General features: G+C 42.5%; 1 protein-coding gene and 1 pseudogene across 15 annotated transcripts in view; one reads left to right on the top strand and one right to left on the bottom strand.

The window, feature by feature from the left end:
• UNC79 (unc-79 homolog, NALCN channel complex subunit) overlaps positions 1 to 27,393 on the bottom strand; it is a 270,279-nt gene that overhangs the window by 66,962 nt on the left and 175,924 nt on the right. For 11 of the 15 annotated variants that reach the window (XM_043556906.1, XM_043556897.1, XM_043556895.1 and 8 more), the window contains 6 exons: positions 25,749 to 26,966; positions 16,158 to 16,265; positions 12,530 to 12,646; positions 9,620 to 9,703; positions 4,981 to 5,083; positions 2,597 to 2,737 (listed from right to left, as the gene is read on the bottom strand). In XM_043556906.1, the coding sequence (XP_043412841.1) occupies positions 2,597 to 2,737; positions 4,981 to 5,083; positions 9,620 to 9,703; positions 12,530 to 12,646; positions 16,158 to 16,265; positions 25,749 to 26,966 (1,771 nt within the window). The remainder of the gene's footprint in view (positions 1 to 2,596; positions 2,738 to 4,980; positions 5,084 to 9,619; positions 9,704 to 12,529; positions 12,647 to 16,157; positions 16,266 to 25,748; positions 26,967 to 27,393) is intronic. The other 4 variants (XM_043556901.1, XM_043556910.1, XM_043556902.1 and 1 more) reach the window with 3 other exon arrangements.
• LOC122469475 lies at positions 5,342 to 6,871 on the top strand (annotated as a pseudogene).

Raw genomic sequence — 27,393 nt, 5'->3', positions numbered from 1 at the left:
ATATATCACCCGGCCAATCTACAAACTGGCCTTTACAGCCAGGTTAGACAGATAATCAGGACAGCATTTGACCCAGTCTGTCTCTTTACATATTAACTCAAAATTCATTTCTTTGTGTTCCACCTCTGAAACGTAACCACAAGCTAACCACAAACTATAAAAGCCTCTCTAAGAGAGTAAAACAGGCAATAGGGGTCTCTGTCAACTAATCTGTCATTAATCAAGTAAATGACATATTGAGAAGAGAAATGTATTAAGTAATCAATATATAACGTAATTTTTTGTCATTATGTGGTTCATACACATGGAGATCTTCTATATGCATAGTAAGAAAGAGAATGTCTAAGCCCACTAAATTGGTGGGTTTAGAAAAACGTGTCTTCATCAGTAAGACATTGAAGAAACAAATGAGGAGATGCTAAAGAGTTGATGTATTTAAGACCACAAGAGAGCGCCCAGGCAAGAATGCATCTGGAGAGGAGGGTCTAGCAACCCCTAACACAAGACACAGCTCCCCGTTGCTTTGCTTAATGACACTACAACGAATCAATAAGCTCTGGCAAATGAAATAAACAGTCATTAAGGGTGCAGCAAATGCAATCTTGATGGCTATATCTAAAAAAAGGGGGGTGGGTAAATTTTAAGGGGGAGCTAAGTAGAGAGCCAGCTACAGAATCACAGACAGCCTTGGGTGATAAATGCTGAGCTTACATACATACTCTTAGAACACCCTGGGAACAGTTCCTGTGGGACTAACACAAATAAACTAAGTGTTCGTAAATCCACATTACCTCATCATCTGGAATTAAGGCATGCAAGGAAGCCCTGAATCAGGTGACGACTGAATCCATTTCCTGGTAGGTTTGGAGATCAGGCTTAGGTTGCTAAGGACTGTGGCAGCTGCTTTAAGTGCTCCCCCACAACCCCCCCACCGTCTCCTGCTAGTCTACGCAAAGGAGGTAGAGATTTAAATATATGTATATGTGAGCAGGTAAAAATATATCTGCTACTGTTTTTCCTTCACTTACCTTCAAAGCTCACATCTTTACATCCAGCAGCTGGCAATGCTTGAACATGGTTTATTCTCATAAACAAAAATGAAATAAAACCCCTCTATATATCAATTACAACTTAGAACAGCTATTTCAAGGAGATGATAACAGATCAGACCAATAATGCTATCTGACCTACATCTGAAAAGTACTGATAGTAAGAACCATGACCTTGCATAAATAAAAACTCTCAATTCCACAGCTGGTACATTTGTTCCATAATTGCTATGATTAGGTTAAAATCAAGGACGTAAATGAGATTAACTCATCTTTTCTTATCTATCTATCACCCACTGTTCATCACTGCACACTGGCTATTTCTAGGTATCAGAGGCACAATAGTTATACCATCTCCTAAGGATATACACTTCCTAAGGACACTACGGAAAAATCTGGGGAAGGAATGTTAAGGGTTGAGGGTTTTTTTTTTAATGCTTTCCTGTTTGTCTTTCATTTGAAATCAGCATTTCTTCTTAAAAAGAAAAAAAAGACCAACTTTTAGCTCCATTACAATTTATGTTCTTTCCCTGCCTCGAATACCAGGAATTTGCAGAATCCTGATTTTTCCCTACCTCCTCCATAGAGACCTTCCCTAAGAAATTGTTTCCATCCTGAACTTCTCTAGCACTTACTACGTGCACCGCTCGTTACAGCTCTTCATCACATCCTATCTTGTGTGGCTCCTCAGTTATTCCGTACGTCACTGAGCTCTTCAACAACTAAGCCATAAAAGGCTTCAGGGCAAGGGCTGGGTCTAATGCCCACAGCCTGAAGCACCTGGCTTTGTGCCAGCACACACCAGAAACTTAATACATTCGTGCAGAATTTAATCCGGTCCTCTCCGATAAGCTGTGCATGCTAGGACTACAATTTGTTACTGAATGTGAACTTCACTTATATCCATGAAGCACGTCACTTTTCTTCAAAAGTCCTATCCACTAAGTGGAGTTTTCTTAACATGAACATTCTCAAAGTAGATTAAGTTTAATCTCCCTTCAGTGGGGCTTTCAGCCCAAAATATGTGCATCCTTCCCTTTTCTGAGTCAGAAGTGTGAAACTACACTCCCAACTTCCCCTCATGTGACAATGCTCCAAGATTGCAAAGTGCCTTGAGAACTCATCTTAAAATAGGTAAAGAAAGATAATAATATCTAAATCTTACAAATAATAATATCTAAAGAATATCTAATAAGAATATCTCAAACTTGTAAACTGTTTAACCATGAACTGTGCACAATTCTGAGTACTATTCTGCACACCAGCCTATGCAGTCATTGAGGGCAACAAATATTAGACTTTTCTTAGTGCAGTTTCCTCTAGCTTTATCCTGACACAGTGACATTGTGACTCATGAGCAACACAGCTAGGGCTTTCAATCAAAAGTTTGGTCCATTCAGTTTTTAAAATTAATCTGCATTGATCCCACAAATATCAAACACCTATAAGGTTACTGAATGTTTTGCTTCTGAATTGATCGTTTTTATTTCAAGCTGTAGACTGAATAAGGCCCCTTCCCCCCCACCGAAAACACAAGTGATGTTCACCTTCCCACAGACTGCATTATATCCAGCAACAGCGGAGCTGCCAAGTCTGGGCTTAGGTGAATGAATGTGGAAAGGACCACAATGGCCAGCCCAAGGGTTTCCTCGTCATATTCTTCAAGAATGGCCCCACAGTCATGGCATCTGCAAAGAAAACAGAGGAACGCTGTCCACAAAAGCCGGCAATGTTTCCAAGACATAACAAAGTATATACAGCCATTTCTGGTGAGTCTTGGAGAAGTCCCCAAAGTCCCCGAAAGTCTGCTATTTAATGCGGTCCCACTCTCATAATCAATAGTAGACTCCAATGCCACCCTCACCGTAGACACAGAAACAGCACACACGGCGGAAATCAGGAAGGTTCTTTAAATCACTGAAAAGATTCAACTCACAAGCATCTGGCCCACAGTGAGTGCCAATCAGAATAACAGTTTGGAGCTTCTGGTTGAGGGATTTCGTGCATGTAAAGTTATTGCTAGAGATAGTCAGTAACTAGATATTTTTTTCATTTGTTGAAAAGAAAAATGCCTTAGGCACAAATGGAAGCTTTCTTAAGCTGTCAGCTTGAAAAATGTCCCATTTGTGGAGGCAAGATAGGGGGGTTAAGCCAAGAGAACACTCTAGAAAACCTGGGGAGTCTGGATCATAGTCTCTTCTCTACCACTCAGATCAGCCTTACGAGCTCCCCACGCCTACTCAGTGTAGTGTGTAAAAACACAATGGCCCCTGCTCCTACGTGCCTTCCAACTTATGGCTCTTTGTAGTGTCTAATGTAGGTTCAATTTAGTTCATCTCAACCAAAGCCACAGCCCTTCTATTCAGCCGCAGCTAGTCAGCTTTACAAAGTGAAGGGAAAAGCCTCCTGGGAAGAGCGAGTGAACTAGAGCGCAATCACTAGCACAAACTTATTTAGGAACTTCCTAAATGCAAACTATATATATGAAGTCCCTGGAGGCGCCTGGGTGGCTCAGTCAGTTAAGTGTCCAACTTTGGCTCAGGTCATGATCCCACGGTTTGTGAGTTCGAGCCCTGCGTCGGGCTCTGTGCTGACAGCTCAGAGCCTGGGGCCTGCTTCAGATTCTGTATCTCCTTCTCTCTCTGCCCCTCCTCCACCCACGCTCTGTCTCACTCTGTCTCTCAAAAATAAATAAATGTAAAAAAAAAAATTAAATCATGAAGTCCTTGGCAAACGGACCTTTTTAAAAATAGAGGATTCACATTTGGAACTGAGAAAGAAGAGAAATGGAGTGCACACAAAGATTGGGACATGGAGGAGTACACAAATGGGAACATGGTACCGAAGGAGGAGCCAAGAAGAGCCCTCCTCACGCAGCGAGGTGCTCCCCACGTGGACATTCCAAGGCAGCTCTTCACGGTGGACACCTTCACTTCTTCAGTAATGACCGCTGGCTGTGGCCAGCTGCACGGATCTTCACGCCGGCCCCTGACAACACACACTCTTCCTCCCTTTATCCCAACCTACCTGACATGCCACCAAACTTGGAATCCTGCAAGTCTTATTCTTTACCATACTCACTGAACAGGCACCTGTGTGCCAGGCAAGGTATAGGGAGCTTAGAGTATAACATACAGAAGAAAGAGTCCCAGGCCCCTAAGGGACTCCTACTCAATTAAAGAACCCATGTGTATAAGCAACTAAATAATCAAAATGCAATGTGGTAAGCAGTAGAATAGAGAGATGTAGTAAATACTATGGAGATTAGGACAATGGTATGATGAATTCTGCCTTGTGCAGTCAGGGACACTTTGCCTTTAGCTGGGTCCTGAGGCATGAATAGTTGTTCACCAGGCACAGAAAGTCCAGAGAGAAGGGCACCTATGTAATCACAGACGGGAGAACACATCAGGCATGCTCTGGAGAAGGGGAGGGGGCTGGGGAAAGAGCTCCCGGTGAGGAGTGGTAAGGCCATACCTTCACAATCTAAAGGGCCTTTATTATGATCAAAGGCATTTGCACTTTATCCCAGAAGAAATCTGGGGATATTGAAGGCCGACAAACTGAGAGGTGACCTTACTAGTTTGGGATTCAGAGAAAGGATACTGCTGGCAGGATGGGAATAAGAATCAAGTCTCAAACTGAGTCCGATCCTAACAATCTGAACCTTCTAATAATCGGTAAGTGGATATTATTTGCATTTTTGTCCAGACTGAAAAGGAACGTGCCCTGGCAGAAACAGATGCTGTCCGTGCAATGAGACTACGTTTCTAAAACAACAAGTGCATATGAACACTTGTGGCTATGGCCAGTTGAAGAACACATTATGACTTAAAGCACTGCATGACTCCTCTGGTGCTTTCTCACAACCATGGTGAGCGAACTATCAGACTCTGTAAACACGGGGAGCGGAATGACTATGTGAGCTTACTTGTCTGTCATCACCGTCGGCTGCTCGTCCGTGAATTCTTCGGGTGCCGGCACAAACATACTGACGATGCTGGGCGCTGACAGCAGGCTGGATTTCGTGGCGCCTGGGTGAGCAGCAATGAGACACCTGGTGAATAAAGGTCTGTTTCCGGGGGCCAGGAAAAGCCCCATCCTCCTCTTAGAAATCTTCCCAAGATCACACGGGGTGTGACATGATCAGCAACACTGCATTGTGGTAAACCCTCAAAGGTAAAATGAATTCAAGAAAGACTGCGATTTGTTTCTATTTGTAGGATTTCAAGAGCTAGACTCCTAGCTCTCCCTTTGCCTTCTGACTTGGAGAACATCAGAAAGAGCTCAGGTGTACCAACAGGGGACGAAGACAAAGTGGAAAAAGGGGGAAATCTATTCAAGGGCACCCTCAAATGAGTTACAGCCCTTATTTTCTAGGCATAAAGGGAAGATGTCCTTATGATCCTACATTTCCCGAATTACAAATGTGTACCAACCCTAAAATGCTGCCAATTTGAGAAGAGAATAAGATCCCAGAACTCTACTTAAGTAAGGGGAGGTGTTTGAGCTATCAAATATCAGAACAGCTTTCTACTTTGGAAATTAGTATCATAAGCCCTGAAGCAAAAGACTTCATTTTTCAAACTGAAATATTTATGAGTGAAATATCAAGTGTTTTGAAGGAATCATCCAGTGACTTCAGCTAATAAATACTGGAGTTTAAAACTTTGGGTTTTGATGCCTTCAAAGAAATCTAAGGCAGGAATCTTGGCAACATGCTCTAGTGATAAGTACATCTAAAGAGCCAGCTGACCATTCTCTATTAAGGAAACCACCAGTGCTGGACTGATTCTCCAGGAACAGTGGAAACGAGGCACTCCAAGAAGAATCTCAAAGGAACAATCCAGGATAACGTCACGTTCTGCAGACTGATAACTGGGACTCAAGAGTTTTTCAGACAGCAAAGAACGCAGAAAATCTCAAGGGCCATTAAAGAATCTATTTCTCTTCTTTCCCATCCTGTAAGATGGCGGATGCAAAAGCTGAGAAGCCAGATACTAAGAAGAAACCTGAAGCAAGGAGGCTGACGCTGGTGGCAAGGTTAAGAAGGGCTAGGTGGCAAGACTAAAACGCCAAAGAAAGGGAAGCCCTGTCCTAGTCAGAGGAGTTGGAAGATATTCCTGATCAGCTATGTATTCCAGAAATACCACATACAAAAGGAAGTATTCAGCAACTAAGTCTAGGGTTGAAAAGAAAAAGAATGAGAAGGCTCTTGCTGTTGTTGCAAAACCAGTCAGTGGTGACAAGAATAGTGGTACCCGACTGGTTAAACCTCACAAAATGCCTAGGTATTATCCTACTGAAGGTGTGCCTCAAACGCTGCCGAGCCACAGCAAAACCCCTTTCAGTCAGTACATGAGGAAACTGTGAGCTAGAATCACTCCTGAGACCTTCTTGATCATCCTCAGTGGACACCACAGAGGAAGAGGGTGGTTTTCCTGAAGCAACTGAGCAGTGACTTGGTATTTGTGACTGGACCTCTGGCCCTCCATCAAAGTTCCTCTGCATGGAACATACCAGAAATTTGTCATCACCACCTCCACCAAAATTGGTATCAGCAGTGTGAAAATCCCAAAACGTTTCATTGAAGCTTACTTCAAGAAGAAGCTGCATAAACCCAACACCAGGAAGGGGAGATCTTCGACATGGAGGAAGAGAAATACAAGGTTATAGGACAGCACAAGGTTGACCCAGAAAGCTGCGGACTCGCAAATTCTGCCAAAAACCAAAGCTGTTCCTCAGTTTTAGGGCTACCTCCAGTCTGTGTTTCTGTGTTTTCTTTCACAAATGGAGTTTATCCTCACAAATCGGTGTTCTAAATTTCTTACAAAGAACCTAATTAAATAACTGATCCATTTACAAACATAAATAAACGGTTTCTCATCAAGAATTGGTAATTCAGTGCTGAAAAACAAAACAAAATTGTATGATCTTCCCATAAATAGGAGAAAAATAATGATTCAGGGAACTGGATTTGAAAAGAAATAACGTAAAAATTTTAGAGACCTAGTGAAGTAGGCAATGTATTTCAATATGAGGGAGAAAAAGAAAAAGGGCATTGAAGCCTTTGAAGAATCAAGATGCTTCCACACTGTACAGACTCCCTTACCTGATCAAAGGCTACAAAGTATGTTTATGAGAAGCAGGAGGCCCTGTAGACCCAAACAGCAAAGGAAAGTATCTAAAAGCATCTTTATGTCACTTCCAAATGTCCCTCATGGGCATCTAATTTTACCATGATATTTAACAGATATTTCTGAATAACATTCGTTCCTACCTGTACCCAAGTGTATCATTAAAAAGGATCTCCAGTTGTTCTCATCAAGATGGTGCTTTGAGTTGAAGCAACGGTATTTATGATTGTAGCATAACTATAAACTGATGGATAATAGAAAAGGCAAGAACTGGGCCAAGATAAAAGGTGGCATGATTGATCATTAAACACTAAGGTAAACAGCACAAAGTCACTTCAAGTAACCAAAACACAGAAGGTTGAAGTCCAATATTCCACATTTCTTAGACATTGACAGCCATGCCTACCAGATGCCAAAATGCCTGTGCTAAAAGTAGAAAAATTCAGCCCACAAGATGGTGATATATACACAGTTTTACTAGGAATGAGAAATTGAACAGAAGACCATGGGGGAGGGGAAGAAAACAAAATGGTTAGAGAGGGAGGGAGCCAAAACATAAGAGACTCCTAAAAACTGAGAACAAACTGAGGGTTTATGGGGGGTGGGAGGGAGGGGTGGGTGGGTGATGGGTATTGAGGAGGGCACCTATTGGGATGAGCACTGGGTGTTGTATGGAAACCAACTTGACAATAAATTTCATAATAAAAAAAAAAGAAAGGAAAAAAAAACCTCTTGAGTCAAGGCTTTCAGAATATTATTACCAATTACTATTAAATAGAAATCACAATTCAAATCAAGAAAAGGGATGGAATCAAAGTCATGTGGGTGGTTTCAAGCCAATTATTACCCAACACAAATGCCAAGACAATAGCATTTTTAGTGTTTTTGACAATAGCATTGTGAAGTTGCTTATTCACGTGACAACACAAAGTATGTCATGCAATATTTATGGCAGTCATCTATAAACGATATTGGGTGCTGGCTCCCATAAGGCAACATTAGCTGAATCAATGGATTTCTGAATATTGCTAATAATATGGGAGCAGACTAATGTATAAAAAGAAGGTGGGAACCATAAAAGGAAGCTATAAGACCTCAGCTACTTTTTGTTAGAGCTGAGTTACAACTAAGTCTGTAATATTAAAGGCAATCTCATTATCCCCCAGTTGTGGGCAATACTTCTGGATAGTACCACTATGGTTCCCTTATTGAATACCCAAAGTGCACTCTATATGGAACTGGGAACAGAACTAGAAGGTTCTCAGAGACTTGATTAAAGAGAAGACTTCCTCCAAAGACCAAACCCAAAGCTGGATATTTTGACCAAAGCCCCTTTGGGAATCTTAGAGATAGGGATATTATAAAGGTGTTGGTTTGTCTCAAAGCACACATGTACCCATCAGTCCCTTAGCTACATCAATGGACTTCTTCAGTTTACTGTGAAAGAGACTCACTTTCTGTCTTTGTTCCCATGACCTCATTCCGTTTTTGCTGCTACTAACTTGGTCACTGGACCGTGGATAAGCACCAGAGTTGTTTGACCATCCTGACTTCTGTTCATAAAAGCTTTTCCTAAGCCCGTAAGTGAGAAGGGTCTCACCGCCTACAGGGGCTAAAACTGCTACTCATTGCCCAATGAATATTAGCAAAAGCCAAAGATAAATGTCTCCTCGTTCCTAAGGAAAATTAGAAGAGTGGTATGGTTCTGAGTGATATGGTCCTAAATAATGAGTCTGCTTGATTTAAGGAGCTAGCTAAGAGATGTGGTCATAGTTCATTTGTTTGTTTTTTTTATTTTTATTTTTTTTACAAATGATGGTGAACCTTGCTTTATGAATTGAAAAAGAACGAAAGTAATGATTAACTAGCCATGAGATGAATTTTGAAAATACATATTCTGATGATCTTGGCACAGATTTATCTTCAGCTTCCTCCTATGAGCAGCATAAAGCCCAGTGTGTATTTGGTGCAATTTCCAATTTCAGATTTCAAAGAAGCTATTCATCTCTGATCTCAGCATTCTAGAATGAACACAGATAAGCTAGACCATGTTCAGAGAAGTTACACAACAATACAGACACCTGACATGTATTAAGAGGAATACCAAAAGACCCAGGGACAGTGGTCTAGAGAAAATTGAGGGAATACGCAATGCATGGCTCTTTTCAAATGTCTGAAAAATTATGTGAGGGATTAGACTTGTTTTGTGTGGCCCCAACGGTTAGAAAGTCACCCTAAGGAAGAACTTTCTGTTGATAATGGTCAAAGATGAGGTGCCATGCATTCCCAGCCCCTGGAGGTATTTTAGCAAAGGGTGTATCCACTCCCTGGAGCTGCTGAAGAAGAGCTTTCAGCCCCCACTGGGGGACCGGGTGATTGACATACACAATGTCTTCCAGCTCATCCAGTCTGAGATTCCACAGCTCAACTAACCTCTCATTCTCAATGGTTGTCCCTCCAGGTCAGGGTTTAGGCACATCGGCACATTGCATTGGCGTTTCCCGGGCTGTATCTGTTCTGTGGATAAATAGAACATTTCAGTCTTCAGTGTGGTCAATTTATCACGACTCACAATACAGAGAATTTAACAAATAATTTCTTGGGGCCGTTTTTGTTTGTTTGTTTGTTTGTTTGTTTGTTTGTTTGTTTGTGGTTTTTTTTGGTCATTGTTATTGTTGATTATTGATATTTACAGGAAACATCCTAGATGTTAGGGGAGGGTTGTCTGGGCTTTCACTACAAACCTTTCATTCAGGTATATGAAGTGCAATTAAAAGCAGGAGAGCATCTAAAACTGCCCCCAAAAAGTGCAGATTTTCTACCTCTTCACCAAGAAAGCTCAGATACTATCATCTCTTGATATGAAATGAAAAAAAAAAAAAAACCAACTGAAAGGCTAATGTCACAGCCATGAAATAAATGTATTATGCAACTCAGTAAATATATAAGTGATCATTTCAGGCAATGGCCAGAAAAGTCATACAGAAAACATGTGGAACTGGTAGCAAGGACATGGCAGATGTTTCACTGAGGGCTGGGGAACAGGAAGAAGGGAACAGGGGAAGAAATGGAGGAGTGGTGATTCTGGAACACTTGTTTCCTATGAAAGATGAGACAAAGAAGCAACCATCGGATGTGCACGGATGGAGAAGAGGCAGGTATTCAACGAGCAAGCAGGTGCATGCTGAGGTGAATTGATCATGACCCAGGTTTTAGACTGCCTTTCGCAGTGTCTACGGGATTAGACTTGTTCCTCTGGGGACCAGTGAGTCACTGAGTCGACACGTGTAGTATAAAGTGGCACACCACCTAATACCGAACTCTACATTCATCGATTCTCCCGTGGTCTTAGATGCGGGGAAAACTTTTTGTGGCACTAATAAAAACAGGCGTATTGAGATGACACTCCAGTGGGACTTGGTGGCTAGAGAACCAACTTGGAGAATGGAGAACAAGCCCAGGAAAACGGGTGAAAGAAATTCAGGCAGCATGTCAATGGTGAGTATTAAGTGAGAAGCCAGAGTGATGTGAACAAGGCTGAAGTTTGGCTGAATGTGAAACATTCAGTTAAGTGGGCTATTTGGCATCATGTAGATTTTCTAAAATTAAAATTTGGGTTTGACTTTGAGATCTTTTTGCCTTTTTATAACTCTACTAAGTCAATCAAACTAGGTTGCAGTTGTAGTCTGAATCTGGAATGGTTAGCTTAGACTGAGGTACTTGCTACAGAAAACAGAAGCATGGTAAAATAATCTTCAGAGCCCCAGCTCAACCTACCAAAAGTGGGGGTGGGGGAGGCATTAAATTATCAGAGAACTAACCAAACAAATGCTTCCATTCTCAGTTAATCACATAGTTTCATCTCAGTAGAGGGAGAAACAGAGGGGCACCTGGGAGGCTCAGTCAGTTAAGTGTCTGAGTCTGGATTTTGGCTCAGGTCATGATCTCACGGTTCATGAGTTCAAGCCCCACATTGGGCTCTGCACTGTGGGATTCCCTCTCTCTCTCCCTCTCTCTCCCTCTCTCTGCCCCTCCACCACCCCCACCTCACTCTCAAAGTAAATAAATAAAGAGAGAAACACAGTCCTCTCTGGTGTGGACAGAAAGACCCCACCTAGACCCAGTCAGCTGTCAAGGCTGGTTATCCTATCTTTCTCCTTGTCTCTCTTGCCTGTTGGCTTTGGGCCATTACATTTTTCACTACCATTTACCACCAAAAAGAAGATAAAACAAGAAAGCTTTAAAATGTTAAGAACCCTTATAAAGGCCAGGAGAGTTGAAACTATTGTTTAAATGTAGGCTTGGGTATGGTGTGGGGGCCTAATTTATCTAGCTCTCCTTTTTGGAAAAAAAAAAACAATGGATGGGGGTGGGGGAGATAAGATAAAATGTATGTGATGATTATAGTTTTGAAAAAATGACAGTATGTCAATATTTTGGTTTTGTAGACATGATAATTCCCGGCCATAAGGAAGGATATTGAAATAATAATCTCATATAACTATGGCCAGAAAGTACTAAACCAAGACATGAAAATAGTCTGGTACCGGTGTTGGTCCCCAGAGCATACCACTGTAATAAACTGTATCACTTTCATAGTGCATGCACGTTGCAAAGTGCTTTCACATATGTCATCTTGTAACTCAAATGGTCCCTGTGATTAGAAAATAGAAACACGAAAGGCAGGCACGCAAAAGAGCAGGCTTGTAAGTAGTACGTGCTCGGAACGTGGTAACAAAGTTTAGAAAATGCAGAGTGATCATGTTTAAAATAGACATGTCATGGCAGCCAATTCTTACTTTAAAATTGAGGTTAGATGCAACGCCACTACATAAGCATGAGGTGTCCAACCTGGTGGCCCTGCCGACTGAAGTACAGAGCTCATATTCCCAAACCTACCGGCGGATCATGACATCGCTAAGCTATGTTGTTAGTATCAGTATTAGTGCTAATATTCCCTTATTTGGGGTACTTTACAACATAGAGAATATTGGTAAACTGGTGTTTCTGTTTGTTAATCCGCATTATAAAATCATAATTCCACTCCCTTCTATAGGCATTTACGTCGTTTAACCCCCAGATAGGTAACCTAATATCTGGAATCTGGGTCTTAGAGGAGAAAGAGTTGGACCAGCCTAAACGGACAGACAGGTGGCTCTAGAGAACTGGGAAAGTTTAAATGGACTTATTTATTCATTACCGTAGGTTTAAAAGAAAAAAATTATTTGAACCACAAAACACAAGAGAAACATCTAATCCTTAACACGAGAGAGCAGAGGGGACACACAGAAAGTGGCATTAGCTGATCTGAGAGGTAAAACAAGAAGAAAAGGCTTGACCCACCAGTGTCCCAGTTGCTGATGTTATGGGGGGCGCTAGACTGATGCTCCAGCTGTCGCTTCATTAACTGGCTCATTGTTAGAGCTCCCAGGGATCCCCTTTTCATCTGCCTATACTGAGCTATATGGAGGAAATTAGGACATCATTACTAGGGGGCATAAATTTCCACAGCACACAAAGGCTCTACAAATCCATATAGAATCTTAACTGAATCTTTATTGGCGACTTGTAATTGTTCAGCAAATTGTATGCTCTTGTCCGAGGCAAAAACTAAGGCACATTGCTATTCCCGGTGCCTTTCTTCCCTCAGTAAAGAAAGAAACAGTGCCTATGAGCATTTATCTGTAGTCTGTAGAATACCTACAGTTGCAACAATGTGGTTACTTTCATTTACTTTTTCATTTGTACACTCTGCCTTGTTCCAGAAAGGATTTAAGGCATATAATACTACTTTGAATTTAAAGCTTAACTTCTTTTAAAATGGAGCCTGTGCGTCCATAGTTTAAGGCTCTATTATATCCCCGTAAGGTGCCCATATATATGTGTATACATGTATGTTTTGGACTAAAATGACACATATCAACCCCAATTTTTAGAGAGGGAAATTGAAGCAAATGAAATTATGTTACTTGGGAACCAAGTAGCAGATGGGGTGGTCATAAAATCAAAACATGTTGACTCCAAAGTCAATGCTGTTTCAATCTCTGTGTGAGCCTCTGCCTACTGTTTGGGAAATGTGAATCGAATCACATTCCACAGGTGTATTCCAGTACACATCTTTGTTTTAGAAAATAATGGTAATATTTTTATCCTGCGATTTAAGCATTGACCAATGCCCCACCAAAGAAATGTCAAGTTATGAGCATTTCCAAACCAGAAAAACAATGAAAAAACACTTCTGCCAGTAGACTGTTGAGTGAAAAAGCAACTTGCCTACTACCCTCCTATTCCTCTGTCAGTGTCCCCATCGGTCTCTGCCACCAGCCCAATGAGAAAAGCAGAGAATCAGTGATGTGCCTTTTCTACATGATCCCAAACTCCTGGACATTTGAGAGCATGTGGTTATTCACTCTCTTATGAGGACAATTTCAGAAACCGAAGTTCTGAACTGCAGGCCCTAGAAGGGGATGGTAGAAACCGGGATGAGTGGATGGCCCCTGGAAAGCTTTAAATGTTATACCCAGGCTTCACAATCACCATACCAAGACGGCAACTTGGTGAGATGTGAAATCAATTATAACATTTTGAATGTAATTAGCATGCTGTTTGATTCATGGTAGTCACGGCATGGTTAGCTACAGAAGGATCATCTAGCAAACTGATCCAGAGAGAGGGGTGTGATGGGAATTCTTGTGTCTTGGAATCCATATCAGCTAAATTCACCAACATGGGAAATCTCTGATTCTTGTTGACTGGCGGAATTTACGATGTTATGACTCATTGGAAATGGTGCAGCTTCAGGTAAAATACAAAAGCAGAAATCTTCTAGAAGGCTTAACCAATTTAAAAATTAGCATGCTCAAAAGAGGACTTAAAACCTCTAGTGATTTCATAATCTCTCCAATTCTCAGTTGTTCGTAAAGACAGCAGAATTCCCTGAGAGTAAAAACCCTTAATGTTTAGCTCCGTGTGTGGGGTGCCTGGCATGACGCCTCCAAGAACACACCAGCAAGAGCCATCTAATACATGCTTTTAATGGAGAGGAGGAGGAAGGTGCAAGTGTAATGATGCACTATGCTAACTCCAAAGAAGCCAGATTCAGTCATGACGTTAGAATCACGAGACAGTGGATACACTTATTTTACGACACATTTAACTAGCACTCAAGTCAAGCTGACTTAGCCACCCTATCCCAATTTATACCCAACTTGGAATTCTAATTAGAATTTGCTATCTTCTTTTTTTTTTTTTTCCAACATTTATTTATTTTTGGGACAGAGAGAGACAGAGCATGAACGGGGGAGGGGCAGAGAGAGAGGGAGACACAGAATCGGAAACAGGCTCCAGGCTCTGAGCCATCAGCCCAGAGCCTGACGCGGGGCTCGAACTCACGGGCCGTGAGATCGTGACCTGGCTGAAGTCGGACGCTTAACCGACTGCGCCACCCAGGCGCCCCTCTTCTTTTTTTTTTTAGATGACTCATGTAAATTAGGAGGAGAGAGAATACACTTGCATGATTTTAGTATGTGGGCTTAAAAATGGGTGTTTTATTATCAACAGACTTTCATGACAAAAGAGCAATTACATTCAGAACCAGCTGTCCTTCCCTGCTACCAAAAGGGCAAGTAACTGTCACTTGAAAACACTTTCTTAGAATTTCTATAACCTCTATTATAAGTGAATTTGAGTTACTCTAAGGCAGTGGGTTATACCAAAAAAAGAGCACAGACTTGCAAATCAAACAGACCTAGCATCAATCCCTGTCTCTATCACTTAGTAGCCACCTGACTTTAGGTGAGTCACTTAGCCTCTGTAGCCTCTGTTTCCTGGTCTATAAAATGGGGTCAATAATACCTGCCATGCGAGGCTGATGTAAGGATTAAGTAAGATAACAATGTGTGTAACCATTTGGCACAGCACCCAGCCAAAAGTACCAAATAAATGGTGGCTATTATTACTACTATGACTATAACATCCTTGAACAAGGGGTGTCTCTTATTTATTCACCTTTGACCCTCAGTCGCAAGCACAGGGCCCGGCACCTGGCAGACAATACATAGTTGGTGAATGAACGAATGCATGAATGAATGAATAATGAAGATGATGAGGTTGTTCCATACTACCAGTCCAGCATTTAAGTTAGGATCTTTATTTGGTTTTCAGGATCATCCTCATTTAAAAGACAGAGAAAAATTAACCAGCTCCTCAGGCAGCGTTCACATGGAACACAAAATAGGCCAGCGCGTGGGATGAGGGCTGGCAGGAAGTACACCTCTGTATCTCTGATTCCCACTGAGAGCCTCCCATGCTAGAGTCCCTTCACTGGCCCCACTGAGCCAGGTGGACACCTTACTGTCACCTCAACAGAACTCGTGCTCTTCAAGGACCAGATCTAGGACCCGACCACAGAAGGCAGTTTCAAAACAGTTGCCTCCTACAGATCCTGTAGAATTTCATGCCATTTGTATTTTCAGACCCAAAAGGGCTAGATTCAATCATGACACCAGGATCATGGTATATCTGCTACATTTATTTTATGATAATTTAGATAACATTGTGTCAGTGATGGAAGTGATTCAAATTGAACACAGGTGTTCAATGTAAAATTCTGTCACAAACAGTGCTTTTCGTTTATCCCAAAACTAGTTCCGTGCCTTAGGTTTAGGCTAGTCACACACAATTCTTATTTTATTTAATTATGAAATTTGGTGATTAATCCGTAACAAATTAGGATTCTTGGCCAATCAGTAACCGTAGTGATTTAGCAAACACTTGAGATACTGACGAAACTGAGCCCATGCCTCAGGATCTCTGAGATCTTACAGCAGAGTGTCTGTCACCCAGGAAGCTAACACAACATGTATAAAGAAAAAACCCCGCCAATACCAGGAGAGTGAAAATTGAAAACAATGCAGTAGTTATTGCTCCAAAATCAATGTATAGTTGAAGCGATCACCAAAGGGAATCTTACTTGATATTGAGGAATGGCTACTTGTTTCTGGCACCCCTGCTTCTAATGTTGGGGCAGATGAGGATTCTCGTGGCATTTCCAAAGTTGAAAGTCCTTTAGTAGAGGGATCTACAAACAGAAACATTATTTAAAGCTCAGGATATTGAGTAAAAGCAAGGTCAAGAACCTTTTCCATATCTTTTCCCTCTTGCCTAATACACCCATTCAAATCATACTGTATGTTCTGGCCCTGTTAATTACTTTAACAGAATTTTATATACACACTGGTTTCAAAATTCCCTGGAGAGTTGCTTCCACATTACCCTCTGCATCTGTGGATATGCCTCCCAGAGATTAACAACAGAGCAATTACAGAGTTAAAGCTCCAAGCATGCCCCTCCCGCACATCCTCAAGCAGGTTACTTAGCCTTTCCAGCACTGAATTTCTTTTCATCCATTACCTAGGGACAGTTACAGTTCATTCCACCATTCCACTTCGTCCTGGCAGTATCCTATTCACTAACTATATCTCAATTATACAGACAATTCTTCCTCCAGAAGATCTTCAAGATACCCCCTTCCCCCCAAAAATACAAGCCAAAATATGGGTCATGTGACCCTCTTATGTAATCCCTGAACACCCTGTCCTTAACCTTTCCCAAACTTAACACACTATAATGGAATTCTCTATATACTTGTCTATAACCTTTGCTAAGCTGTAAGTATTGCAGAGCAGAGATTGTATCTAACTTGGAATAAACAGTATTAACTCAGGTTTTCTATTTTATTCGTTGCGCAAGAAACAGACCGTATCATGTGCTCCTTCTACTTGACAAATGTATCCAAGAGGAAATATCTTCTGCGTATACTATTGTCTTCTCAATCTATCAGTAATGGGAAACACGCTGTTCCACATTATTCTAGGTAAAGATGATCCTTTAAAACTTGATAGTTTATCATAGCAAACCCCCTAAAATTCTTGACAAAAGTCTCTGCCACCTTAAAGCAACACTATATACTGAAGAGTGAGCAGCCTGGCGTTACCCTATAGGCTTCCATGAAAGTTCCATGCTATCACCTGGGGGCGCCCCTCCTACATGGCTTCAAGTTCTCAAGCTTCGCGGTGATTCGGTCCCATTCTTTTTATATTGTCAATTTTTCTCTTGTCCAGGGTAAGTCACCATACACTCATCCATATGTACATCTGAGGTATGCAGATGCGAGTCTATTATTAGATGATCACTAAACTTGTCGGGAATGAAAGTAAAATTGATCCTGGGTGAGATCCTGGGAGGAAAGTTTTCAAGCACTGATGCTAGAACATCTGCTTTTTGACTCTCAGAGGTCTTTCTGAATAGATACGAATTGCCAGATTAGTAATTTCTTGATTAAAAAAAATAAATATAACTGTTACAGTGTTTCCTGTACCCTCTTGAGTAATTATGCACAAAATGACTACCTGTTTTAAATTACCTTAGTCACTAAAATATTAGAGATTAGGTTATTACTTTTCTCTTAGGTATTGTCCCCAAACCTCTAGTGAAAAACATGCACAATCAAAAAACAATAAATAAATTAAATAAATAAATACACACATACATACATACACAATCACCTCTCTTCACCCTCATCTGCCTCTGTTTTACGTATGCCTGCTGCCACGGCACAATAATCCTACCAATAATATAGAACAAGAAAGCTTAAAGTTCATTTTCGAGAATTCTTTGAAAGACCATTGAGACTTTTAGAGTTTTGCTGTGCTTATTGAAATCTTTGGTGTATCTCTAATTTTAAAGAAATGTAATTTCTTTACTGTAAGGTAGTTGTTAATAATTGCTAGTGTACAAAGATTTCATAAGCCAGGCAATTTTTGCTCAATCTTAAATCATTTTACAAAACCTTCCATTTGTATACAGTTTAAGACATACAACAAATATTTGAATAGACCTATACATTTAGCTTAAAATATTTTATTCAGTTAAAAAAATTGTTTTAATGTTTATTTATTTATTTTTTTCAACGTTTTTTATTTACTTTTGGGACACAGAGAGACAGAGCATGAATGGGGGAGGGGCAGAGAGAGGGGGAGACACAGAATCAGAAACAGGCTCCAGGCTCTGAGCCATCAGCCCAGAGCCCGACGCGGGGCCCGAACTCACGGACCGCGAGATCGTGACCTGGTTGAAGTCGGACGCTTAACCGACTGCACCACCCAGGCGCCCCAGTAATGTTTATTTTTGAAGGAGAGAGGCACAGAGCATGAGCAGGGAGCGGCAGAGAGAGAGAGGGGGAGACACAGAATCCAAAGCAGGCTCCAGGCTTTGAGCTGTCACACAGAGCCTGACACAGGGCTCGAACTCACAAGCTGCAAGATCATGATCTGAGCTAAAGTTGGACGCTTAGCCCAGTGAGCCACCCAGGTGCCCCTTTATATTTTTATCCAGTTTTTATAGTGATGTGTAGAAAATGGCATAACGATCCGTTCAATCATCAAACATTTGCCAAAGCTGTTAGGCACTTGATATACAATCAGTAAACAAACCAGGCAAGAATCCTTGCCTTTGGGAACTTTCATTTTAGCGGGGAGAAACAGACAATAATTAATACACATAAAAGTAAATTTTAAGTTAGAAGAGTAATTCTCTGTAGAAGAGAACCAGAGAAGAAGGGATTCCAAGATGCCAGACAGGGGTGGAAAGGTGGGGTGTGGTCCAGGCCTCATCGGGAGCCTGGTGTTTGATCAAAGGATCAAAAGAAGTGAGAAAGTGAGCTGGGCAGACATGTGGGGAAGGCTGTTTCAGGCTGAGGGAACAGCCAGTTGTAAAGACGCTCAGGTGAAGCTATGCGGGGAGGGCTCAAGAAATGGCAGGAGGATTTGCAGAACATGGATGGAACTGGAGGGTGTTAGGCTAAGCGAAATAAGTCAGAGAAAGATACCATATGATTTCACTCATATGTGGAATTTGAGAAACTCAACAGATGAGCATAGGAGAAGCGAAGGAAAAATAAGATAAAAACAGAGGAGGAAAACCATAAGAGACTCTTACATACAGAGAACAAACTGAGGCTTCCTGTGGGGGGATGGGTTAAATGCGTGATGGGCATTAAGGAGGACACTCTTCAGGATGAGCACTGGGTGTCATATGTAAGACCCGAATCACTGGGTTTTACTCCTGAAGCCAAGACTATACTGTATGTTAACAAACTTGAATATAAATTTTAAAAAAAGAAATGGCAGGCAGTCACTGCAGCTGGATAGAAGCAATGTGGTGACAGAAGCACAAATGAAGTCAGAGAGCTAATAAGAATCAAGACCACACAGCACTTCAGGAATATAAAAGACCTAAGCTTTTACTACGGAGGAAATGGGGAGCCACTGGAGGGTTATAATCAGAGGAATGGTATAATCTCATGTTTTAAAGGCTTGCTCCACCTGCTGTGTTGAGAAGATATGAAGACAATAAGGGTAGAAGGTAGGGGATCAGTTAGGAAGCTACCACCACTGACCCAGGTGAGAGGTGTTGGTGGCTCAGGGCCAAGTGGAAGAAGGGGAGATGATAAGAAGGGACCAAATTCTGGGTATGTTCTGAAGGTGGATTAAGGTGCCCAGACAAAATAGAGGATGCCCAGTTAAAATTTAATTTCATGGCACAAAAACAGACACATAGACCAATGGAATAGAATAGAAACCCCAGAACTAGACCCACAAACGTATGGCCAACTCATCTTTGACAAAGCAGGAAAGAACATCCAATGGAAAAAAGACAGCCTCTTTAACAAATGGTGCTGGGAGAACTGGACAGCAACATGCAGAAGGTTGAAACTAGACCACTTTCTCATACCATTGACAAAAATAAACTCAAAATGGATAAAGGACCTGAATGTGAGACAGGAAACCATCAAAACCTTAGAGGAGAAAGCAGGAAAAGACCTCTCTGACCTCAGCCGTAGCAATCTCTTACTCGACACATCCCCAAAGGCAAGGGAATTAAAAGCAAAAGTGAATTACTGGGACCTTATGAAGATAAAAAGCTTCTGCACAGCAAAGGAAACAACCAACAAAACTAAAAGGCAACCAACGGAATGGGAAAAGATATTCGCAAATGACATATCGGACAAAGGGCTAGTATCCAAAATCTATAAAGAGCTCACCAAACTCCACACCCGAAAAACAAATAACCCAGTGAAGAAATGGGCAGAAAACATGAATAGACACTTCTCTAAAGAAGACATCCGGATGGCCAACAGGCACATGAAAAGATGTTCAGCGTCGCTCCTTATCAGGGAAATACAAATCAAAACCACACTCAGGTATCACCTCACGCCAGTCAGAGTGGCCAAAATGAACAAATCAGGAGACTATAGATGCTGGAGAGGATGTGGAGAAACGGGAACCCTCTTGCACTGTTGGTGGGAATGCAAACTGGTGCAGCCACTCTGGAAAGCAGTGTGGAGGTTCCTCAGAAAATTAAAAATAGACCTACCCTATGACCCAGCAATAGCACTGCTAGGAATTTATCCAAGGGATACAGGAGTACTGATGCATAGGGCCACTTGTACCCCAATGTTCATAGCAGCACTCTCAACAATAGCCAAATTATGGAAAGAGCCTAAATGTCCACCAACTGATGAATGGATAAAGAAATTGTGGTTTATATACACAATGGAATATTACGTGGCAATGAGAAAAAATGAAATATGGCCTTTTGTAGCAACGTGGATGGAACTGGAGAGTGTGATGTTAAATGAAATAAGCCATACAGAGAAAGACAGATACCATATGGTTTCACTCTTATGTGGATCCTGAGAAACTTAACAGGAACCCATGGGGGAGGGGAAGGAAAAAAAAAAAAAAGAGGTTAGAGTGGGAGAGAGCCAAAGCATAAGAGACTGTTAAAAACTGAGAACAAACTGAGGGTTGATGGGGGGTGGGAGGGAGGGGAGGGTGGGTGATGGGTATTGAGGAGGGCACCTTTTGGGATGAGCACTGGGTGTTGTATGGAAACCAATTTGTCAATAAATTTCATAAAAAAAAATAAATTAAAAAAAAATTTAATTTCAGATAACCAACAGATAATTTTTTATTATGAGTACATCCCGTGTAATACTTGATAGATATGGCTCCAATTCTTCACTCCTCCCTGAATCCATGTCCTTTGTCATGTGACTTACAAGTTCCTCCCTCATAAGAGGCAGGGTATATTTCCCTCCTGATTCGGGTTTGGCCAGGTGATTTGTTTTGGCTAATGAAATGTTTGCAGGCATAGCATGACCAAAGGCTTGAAAAGCACCTGTGCAATTAGGCTTGCTGTCTTGTGCCTCTGCCATCATCATGAGAGGATACTCCTGAGCTCCAAGACTCCCAGGAGGAGGTTGGCCACCCAACTCAGCTCAGCCTAGATTAGCCAATCCACAGTAACCAATAGACTGTCCAATTAAATAAGTACCCATTACTTATCGCTAGATGTCGCAGAGATTTTATGCTTGTTACACAGCATTCTTCCAGCAACTGGCAACTGATGGAGTTGTCTCAGCATACAGACAATACGTAAAATCATAAAACTGGATGAGATCACCCAGAAGAGTGGGTGTAAACAGAGGACTGAGACTGTAGGGCACTCCCTTATTAGGGAGATAAGGAAGAATCAACAAAAGAGTTTGACAAGGACTGACCACTGAACAAGCAGAAAACAAAGAGAGTATGGTATCAGAGAAGCCAAGTAAAATGGGGAGAGGCGGGTAAGAGCTTAGAACTTACCACTGGTGACCTTGTCAAGTGATGTTTGGGTGAACCACTGGGGATGAAACTTCATAGGAATGACTAATTCTTTAGAAAAAAAAGAGTGAGGGGTATCTAGGTGGCTCAGTCAGTTAAGCGTCCAACTCTTGATTTCAGCTCAGGTCATGATCCCAGGGTCATGAGATCGAGCCCTACACTGGGCTCCGTGCAGAGTGTGGAGCCTGCTTGGGATTCTCTCTCTCTCTACCCCTTTCCCACTGGTGCCCTCTCTCTCAAAAATAAATAAATAAACCTCAAAATTAAAGGAGAAAAGAATGGGAGAAAACTGGAGATAATGATTATATAGGCAACTCTTTAAAACATTTTGCTAGGGGCGCCTGGGTGGCGCAGTCGGTTAAGCGTCTGACTTCAGCTCAGGTCACGATCTCGCAGTCCGTGGGTTCGAGCCCCACGTCGGGCTCTGTGCTGACAGCTCGGAGCCTGGAGCCTGTTTCAGTATTCCATGTCTCCCTCTTTCTCCCTCCTCCCCTGCTCATGCTCTGTCTCTCTCTTCTCAAAAATAAATAAACGTTAAAATTTAAAAAAAAAACAACATTTTGCTAAAAGGGGAGGAGCAAAATGAGATAATAATTGGGAGAACTGGGATCAAGAGCTTTTTTTGTAAGAGAGAAAAATAAGATTATGTTCGTATGCTCACGTGAAGAATACCTTAGGAAGAAAAGACTAAGGAGGGAGAAAGAAAGGAGAATTTCTAGGCCTATGTCCTTGAGTAGGTGAGAGAAGTGGAATCTTGTCCACATGTGGAAAGGCTGCCTTTAAATAGTAACCAGATAGTTCACCTATAGCCCAAGCCAGAAAGGCCAGGTGTACAAGTGCAGACACTGGAAGGCAGGTAGAGGAGGTAGCAGGAGGCTGTGGACATTTCTTCTGATTCTGTCAAACAGGAAGAGTAATCGAAAGTTTGGAAACACAAGTAGCCAGGACACAGTCACTTAGGAGAATGGAAATGTGAGTGGGCCACAGAAATATGGTATGATTGCCAGGTAGTTTAAAGAGCCAGTTGAGGTCTGGAGTCATGAATCTGAAATGAGACCAGCCCCTATTGGTATGTGTTTTTCTCCGGTCACACTCATCCAATACCTATCTGTACCTACTGTACCTACAGATGCTGGTAGGTGGAAAGGTGGATCTGACAAGGTTGTGTTTAGCCAGGCAAGCCTGAAAAAGCAAAGGCCAGGGAGGATGCAGCACCAGGGAGGGTTACACTGATTGACCTGAGTAAGGAAGAGGAGAGGAGACGTGAAGTATGGGAGGGACATGAAAGACAGTAGGACTGACACAGCGTCATCCAGAGGGAGGGGAAATAGAAATCAGAGAACAGGAGACATGAGAATGACATGGAAAGGCTGCACTTTTTGGCAAAAACAAGGTCTGTGACATGACCATGGGAATGAATAGCTGAACTGGGGTGGAGGTTAAAAACCAGTCACTAGGGCAGACAAATTCAAGGAACTAAGAAGCCAGAGCCTCAGAAGAGTCATCTACTCTAATATTGGAATCACTAAGAATTAAGGCAGAAGCAGTTTAGAAAAGAGTGAAAAAAGAACCAGGAGTGAAACTGTCACCAGATTAAAAAAAAAAAAAATCAGGGGTCAGTAATATGAAGTTCAGAGCTGGGTGTTTTCAGAAGTAAGGTGGGAATGGTCTGAAAGGGGCAGTGATGAACAAGGAAGGTGCTTACCCCTGACCCAAGCCCAAGGGCACAAGGCAGTGAGGAAAACTGTGTCCTCAGGCAGAACTGGGTTTCCTCTGGACTAGGGCGTGAAGGGAGCCATCAGAGGAGAGAGCATATATGAGATTTTGCTCATGAAGGACGAGGGAAGGATTTCAGTAGTTAGCGTAGGTTGGGACAAAGGTTCAGAACAGGAGATGTGCAGAGCCTTCTGGAAATTAGAAGGGCAACCTGGGCCTTCCTGCAGGGACTCACATGCATGAGACAAAGTGCTCGATGCAGTTACACCTGGTGGTTCAAGGCAATCAGCAGTGGTAAGGCTCTGAGTTTGGAAGGACTAGGAGCCTCCCTTTACTCCAGCTGACAGAGGCAAGAAGGTCTGGGGAAGCCTGTGTCTTCCTCTGAGAACACAGGCCTCCTTCCAGTTTCCAGATCTGTGTGTCTGTGGGAGGTGGGATGCTATACAGATATAAAACTGTGACAGTACTGCATATCTTAGAAACATTTTAAAGACATATTACCATAATTGTCAGGTGCTTTCCTCTTGTTCTGATAACAAATGTATTAATATGAAATCAATCTCCCCCCAGGTAGCCTGGGGAACAGTCTGACATAGGATGAATAAAGGAGGCAACACACACACACACACACACACACACACACACACACACACACTACAACCTATATATCATACACACCCACTCTGTGGACTTAGTTTCTTATATATCCCCCCTATAGACATTATATGGCTTCTTATATACCTACCCTATAAAAGTCTATAGTCTCCAGGTCAATGTTTTCCTTCATCTATATGTAGCAATTTTCCTGGCTCCAAACAATCAAAAGGTTTACCAGTTTCCCTAGAAACCTTCTTAAATGTTCTTGTATTACCAGGATCTTATTCTTCCTGCTACCTGGAAAGGGTCTTCCCATGACCCTTTCCAAATATACTCATGTTCATTCAACAGATTTTTACAGACCCCTTTCAAGGTACACAGCTCTGTCCTAGGAGGTAGAGAGCAGCTGGAAATCTCAGGAAATGACCGGGGTGAATAAAAGATCTGAACGCCTTGTCTTAGGAGTTGATTTTGTGTGGAGCAGTGGGAGAGGAAGGACTAGAATCAGGGCAATGGTTCTGGCACTGCTACTGCCTATCTGTAGGACCGGGCACATGACTTCCCCAGAGTGTCTCCTTGTACAGAAAAGGACAGGTTTTCCACTACAACTTTCCAACATCTTTGCCAGTTCTCAGCGATCCACATGCTATGAATCTACTACAATAATCATCCCTGGCCAATTTCATTTTTTCTAACAAGCCACATTCTTTATTTTGTTTGTTTGTTTGTTTGTTTATTATCTGAGCTGAGACACAAAGTGTTGTGATCAGCATTCTGGTAACACTGCAGAAGACTGTGTTTTAGGATGAGGTGGACTACTGGCTGGCCACCTTTTCAAATTCTCTTTCTTAAAAACAGTGCACCCAAGGAAATGTGAGAAATGACACCTGAGGCAGGAAATCCAAGTGCTGTGACAACTTCACCATGAACTGGTGCCCATGAACTAGGGTCTGGGTTGTAAGCTGGGTTTTTCGGTTCCTGAGGACACACAATGCCCACCAGACTACTGACGTTTGGTTAGAAGATGCAACCCGCTGTGGACCCTACGTGATTACAGTCAAATTCTTAACCATTCCCAAACGCTCTTTGCTTTTCTGTAGCCCTTCATGTTTGCTCCTTCTTTGGACTACATGTCAAAGCTGGCTGAAATATAGGAAAACAAAGAGAGCAAACAGAGTTCAAATTAATGACTTTTTCTGTTTGGAAGGAAGGCTGCGATGATATTTGGGATATCTTGATATGAGTTAACTATTGCCTCTTCTTGCCAAGGAGGCCAAGAATTGACTGTAAAGCTTTAGAAACAACAAACACAGAAACACTGATGGAGCCAACAGAACCACATCTGAATCCAACACGCTCTAGTAAGCAGGAGGCATTCGGAATGATTCTGAAGCAATTATAATGTCACTCTCTGACATTACAAGATTGAGACTTCGATGCCTAGTCAGTGAGAGACCCTAACAAGAAAGAGGCACAGACTCGATCGAACACAAGGCTGGGAGAAAAGAGAGAGAGGCGCTTACCTGGATCTTTCTGTTCTCCCAGCTTGTCTAGAATGTTGAAGGAAATGTCCAGGTACTCTCTCTGGATGGCACTGACAGCGATCTTCCTCTGTTTTCTCTGCCTGGGAACAATCTGGATCTTGAATTCGGACTCCTCAGCGCCCTCCTCTTCGGTCTTCCTCTCCGGATTCTGTTCTGTATCCGATTCGGCACTGGCTTCCCCCTTCTCACTTTCCACTGGGTTCTCAGCATCCTCGGGGACTTTGAGGAGGACGGTTTTTACCCCTGAACTTGGCATCGGCCCACTGGGCTTCTCTTCCTGGATGCTGGGCTCTGGGCTGTCGTCCAGTGACACCTCAGGGAGAGCATATGACTTCTGAAGGAGGTCTCGTTTCTGCTTCAGCGTCAGCGGGCTGCCACAGGGAAAGTCCTGTGGCTCCCCCGGCTTTGATAATTCTGCGGAGTCCGCGGGGTCCTCCAGAGCTATGAGCGCCGAGTCCGTGGCACCTGCTGACTGGTTGTTTCCTGAGTCCTTGGAAGAAAAGTCTTTGGAACAATCCTCCACGCTCACTTGCACGAGGGGAGGCGTGCTGAGGCTGGGGACAGAGCGGGGGCTGGGGACTGAGGGAGAGGAGGTGGCCTTCTTAGCAGAGGCCCCCTCATTTCCCGGGCCCGTGGTCTCCTCTTCTTCATCGCTCTCTACTATTCGGAGAGGGGGAAGGGGCTCAAACACAAGGGAGTCGCTGTCAGACGTTGAGAGCACCGAGCGTTTCTCAGGCCCAGATGTTGAATCGGAGGACAAATCTATCAGATCTAAATCCTCTTTAGGAGCAGGCTTTACAGGAGAATCAACCTTGACCTCAAACGTCTCCATGCAGTTTAACCGAACTTCGGGTATCACGGGCCTGCGAGCTTCCTGGAAACTTTCCATTGCTGGGTTCTCGGGTGGTTCGGGGTCGTCGGGCCGAGTAGCAGAATTCTGTCTGGGACGTCCGTGGTCATGTCTTTGCATGATGTAAGCGGCATGGACGGGAGGCTTATCTAGGTCACACCGGTCTATGCAGGACTTCCTCCGGTGCTCGTCTAATGTAAACAAGAGGGAGTCTGCATTCCCTATATCAAGAGATTTTTGTTTTAAAGAGCGCAGCTTTTTTTTCTGAATGCTTTCTTCTCTCACACAGTGCAGAATGCTGTCTTGTAATGCACCCGTTTCTCTATATTCGGCCAGTTCTATTTCACCTGATTAAAACAGAAAAAGCTAGTACTATTTTACTTGGAGACGTCACCATTTTTCCCCCTCATATTTGGGCACACAATTGGCATAAATCATAACCACAATCCCGGCTCCAATAGGAGGTAAAACTGACTTTCTGGCCAAGTTTTTATAAAGTTCAATTCTAATTTCGAAAACCAGAAAAACTCTGGAATGAAAGAACCCGAAATGGCAGTTTAAGATCTTATTTCCAAAATCAGGCTTCAGGATAATTCCTCAGCTCTATTCATTTGTGCACAGGAGAGGGGAATCGCTTTTGGCTGAGGCAGATCTAGGAAACTGTATTCAAATTGTGTGGAAGAGAAGCAAACATTTTGCAACAAATCAAATCAAGCAATGGCCCTCTAAGACGATCATGACGTTAATGATGTATCCATCCAGTCACGTATATAT

The sequence above is a fragment of the Prionailurus bengalensis genome, chromosome B3 (assembly GCF_016509475.1).
Source record: "Prionailurus bengalensis isolate Pbe53 chromosome B3, Fcat_Pben_1.1_paternal_pri, whole genome shotgun sequence".
In the NCBI taxonomy this organism is placed as follows: domain Eukaryota; kingdom Metazoa; phylum Chordata; class Mammalia; order Carnivora; family Felidae; genus Prionailurus; species Prionailurus bengalensis.
This window is presented reverse-complemented; position numbering and strand designations above follow the sequence as displayed.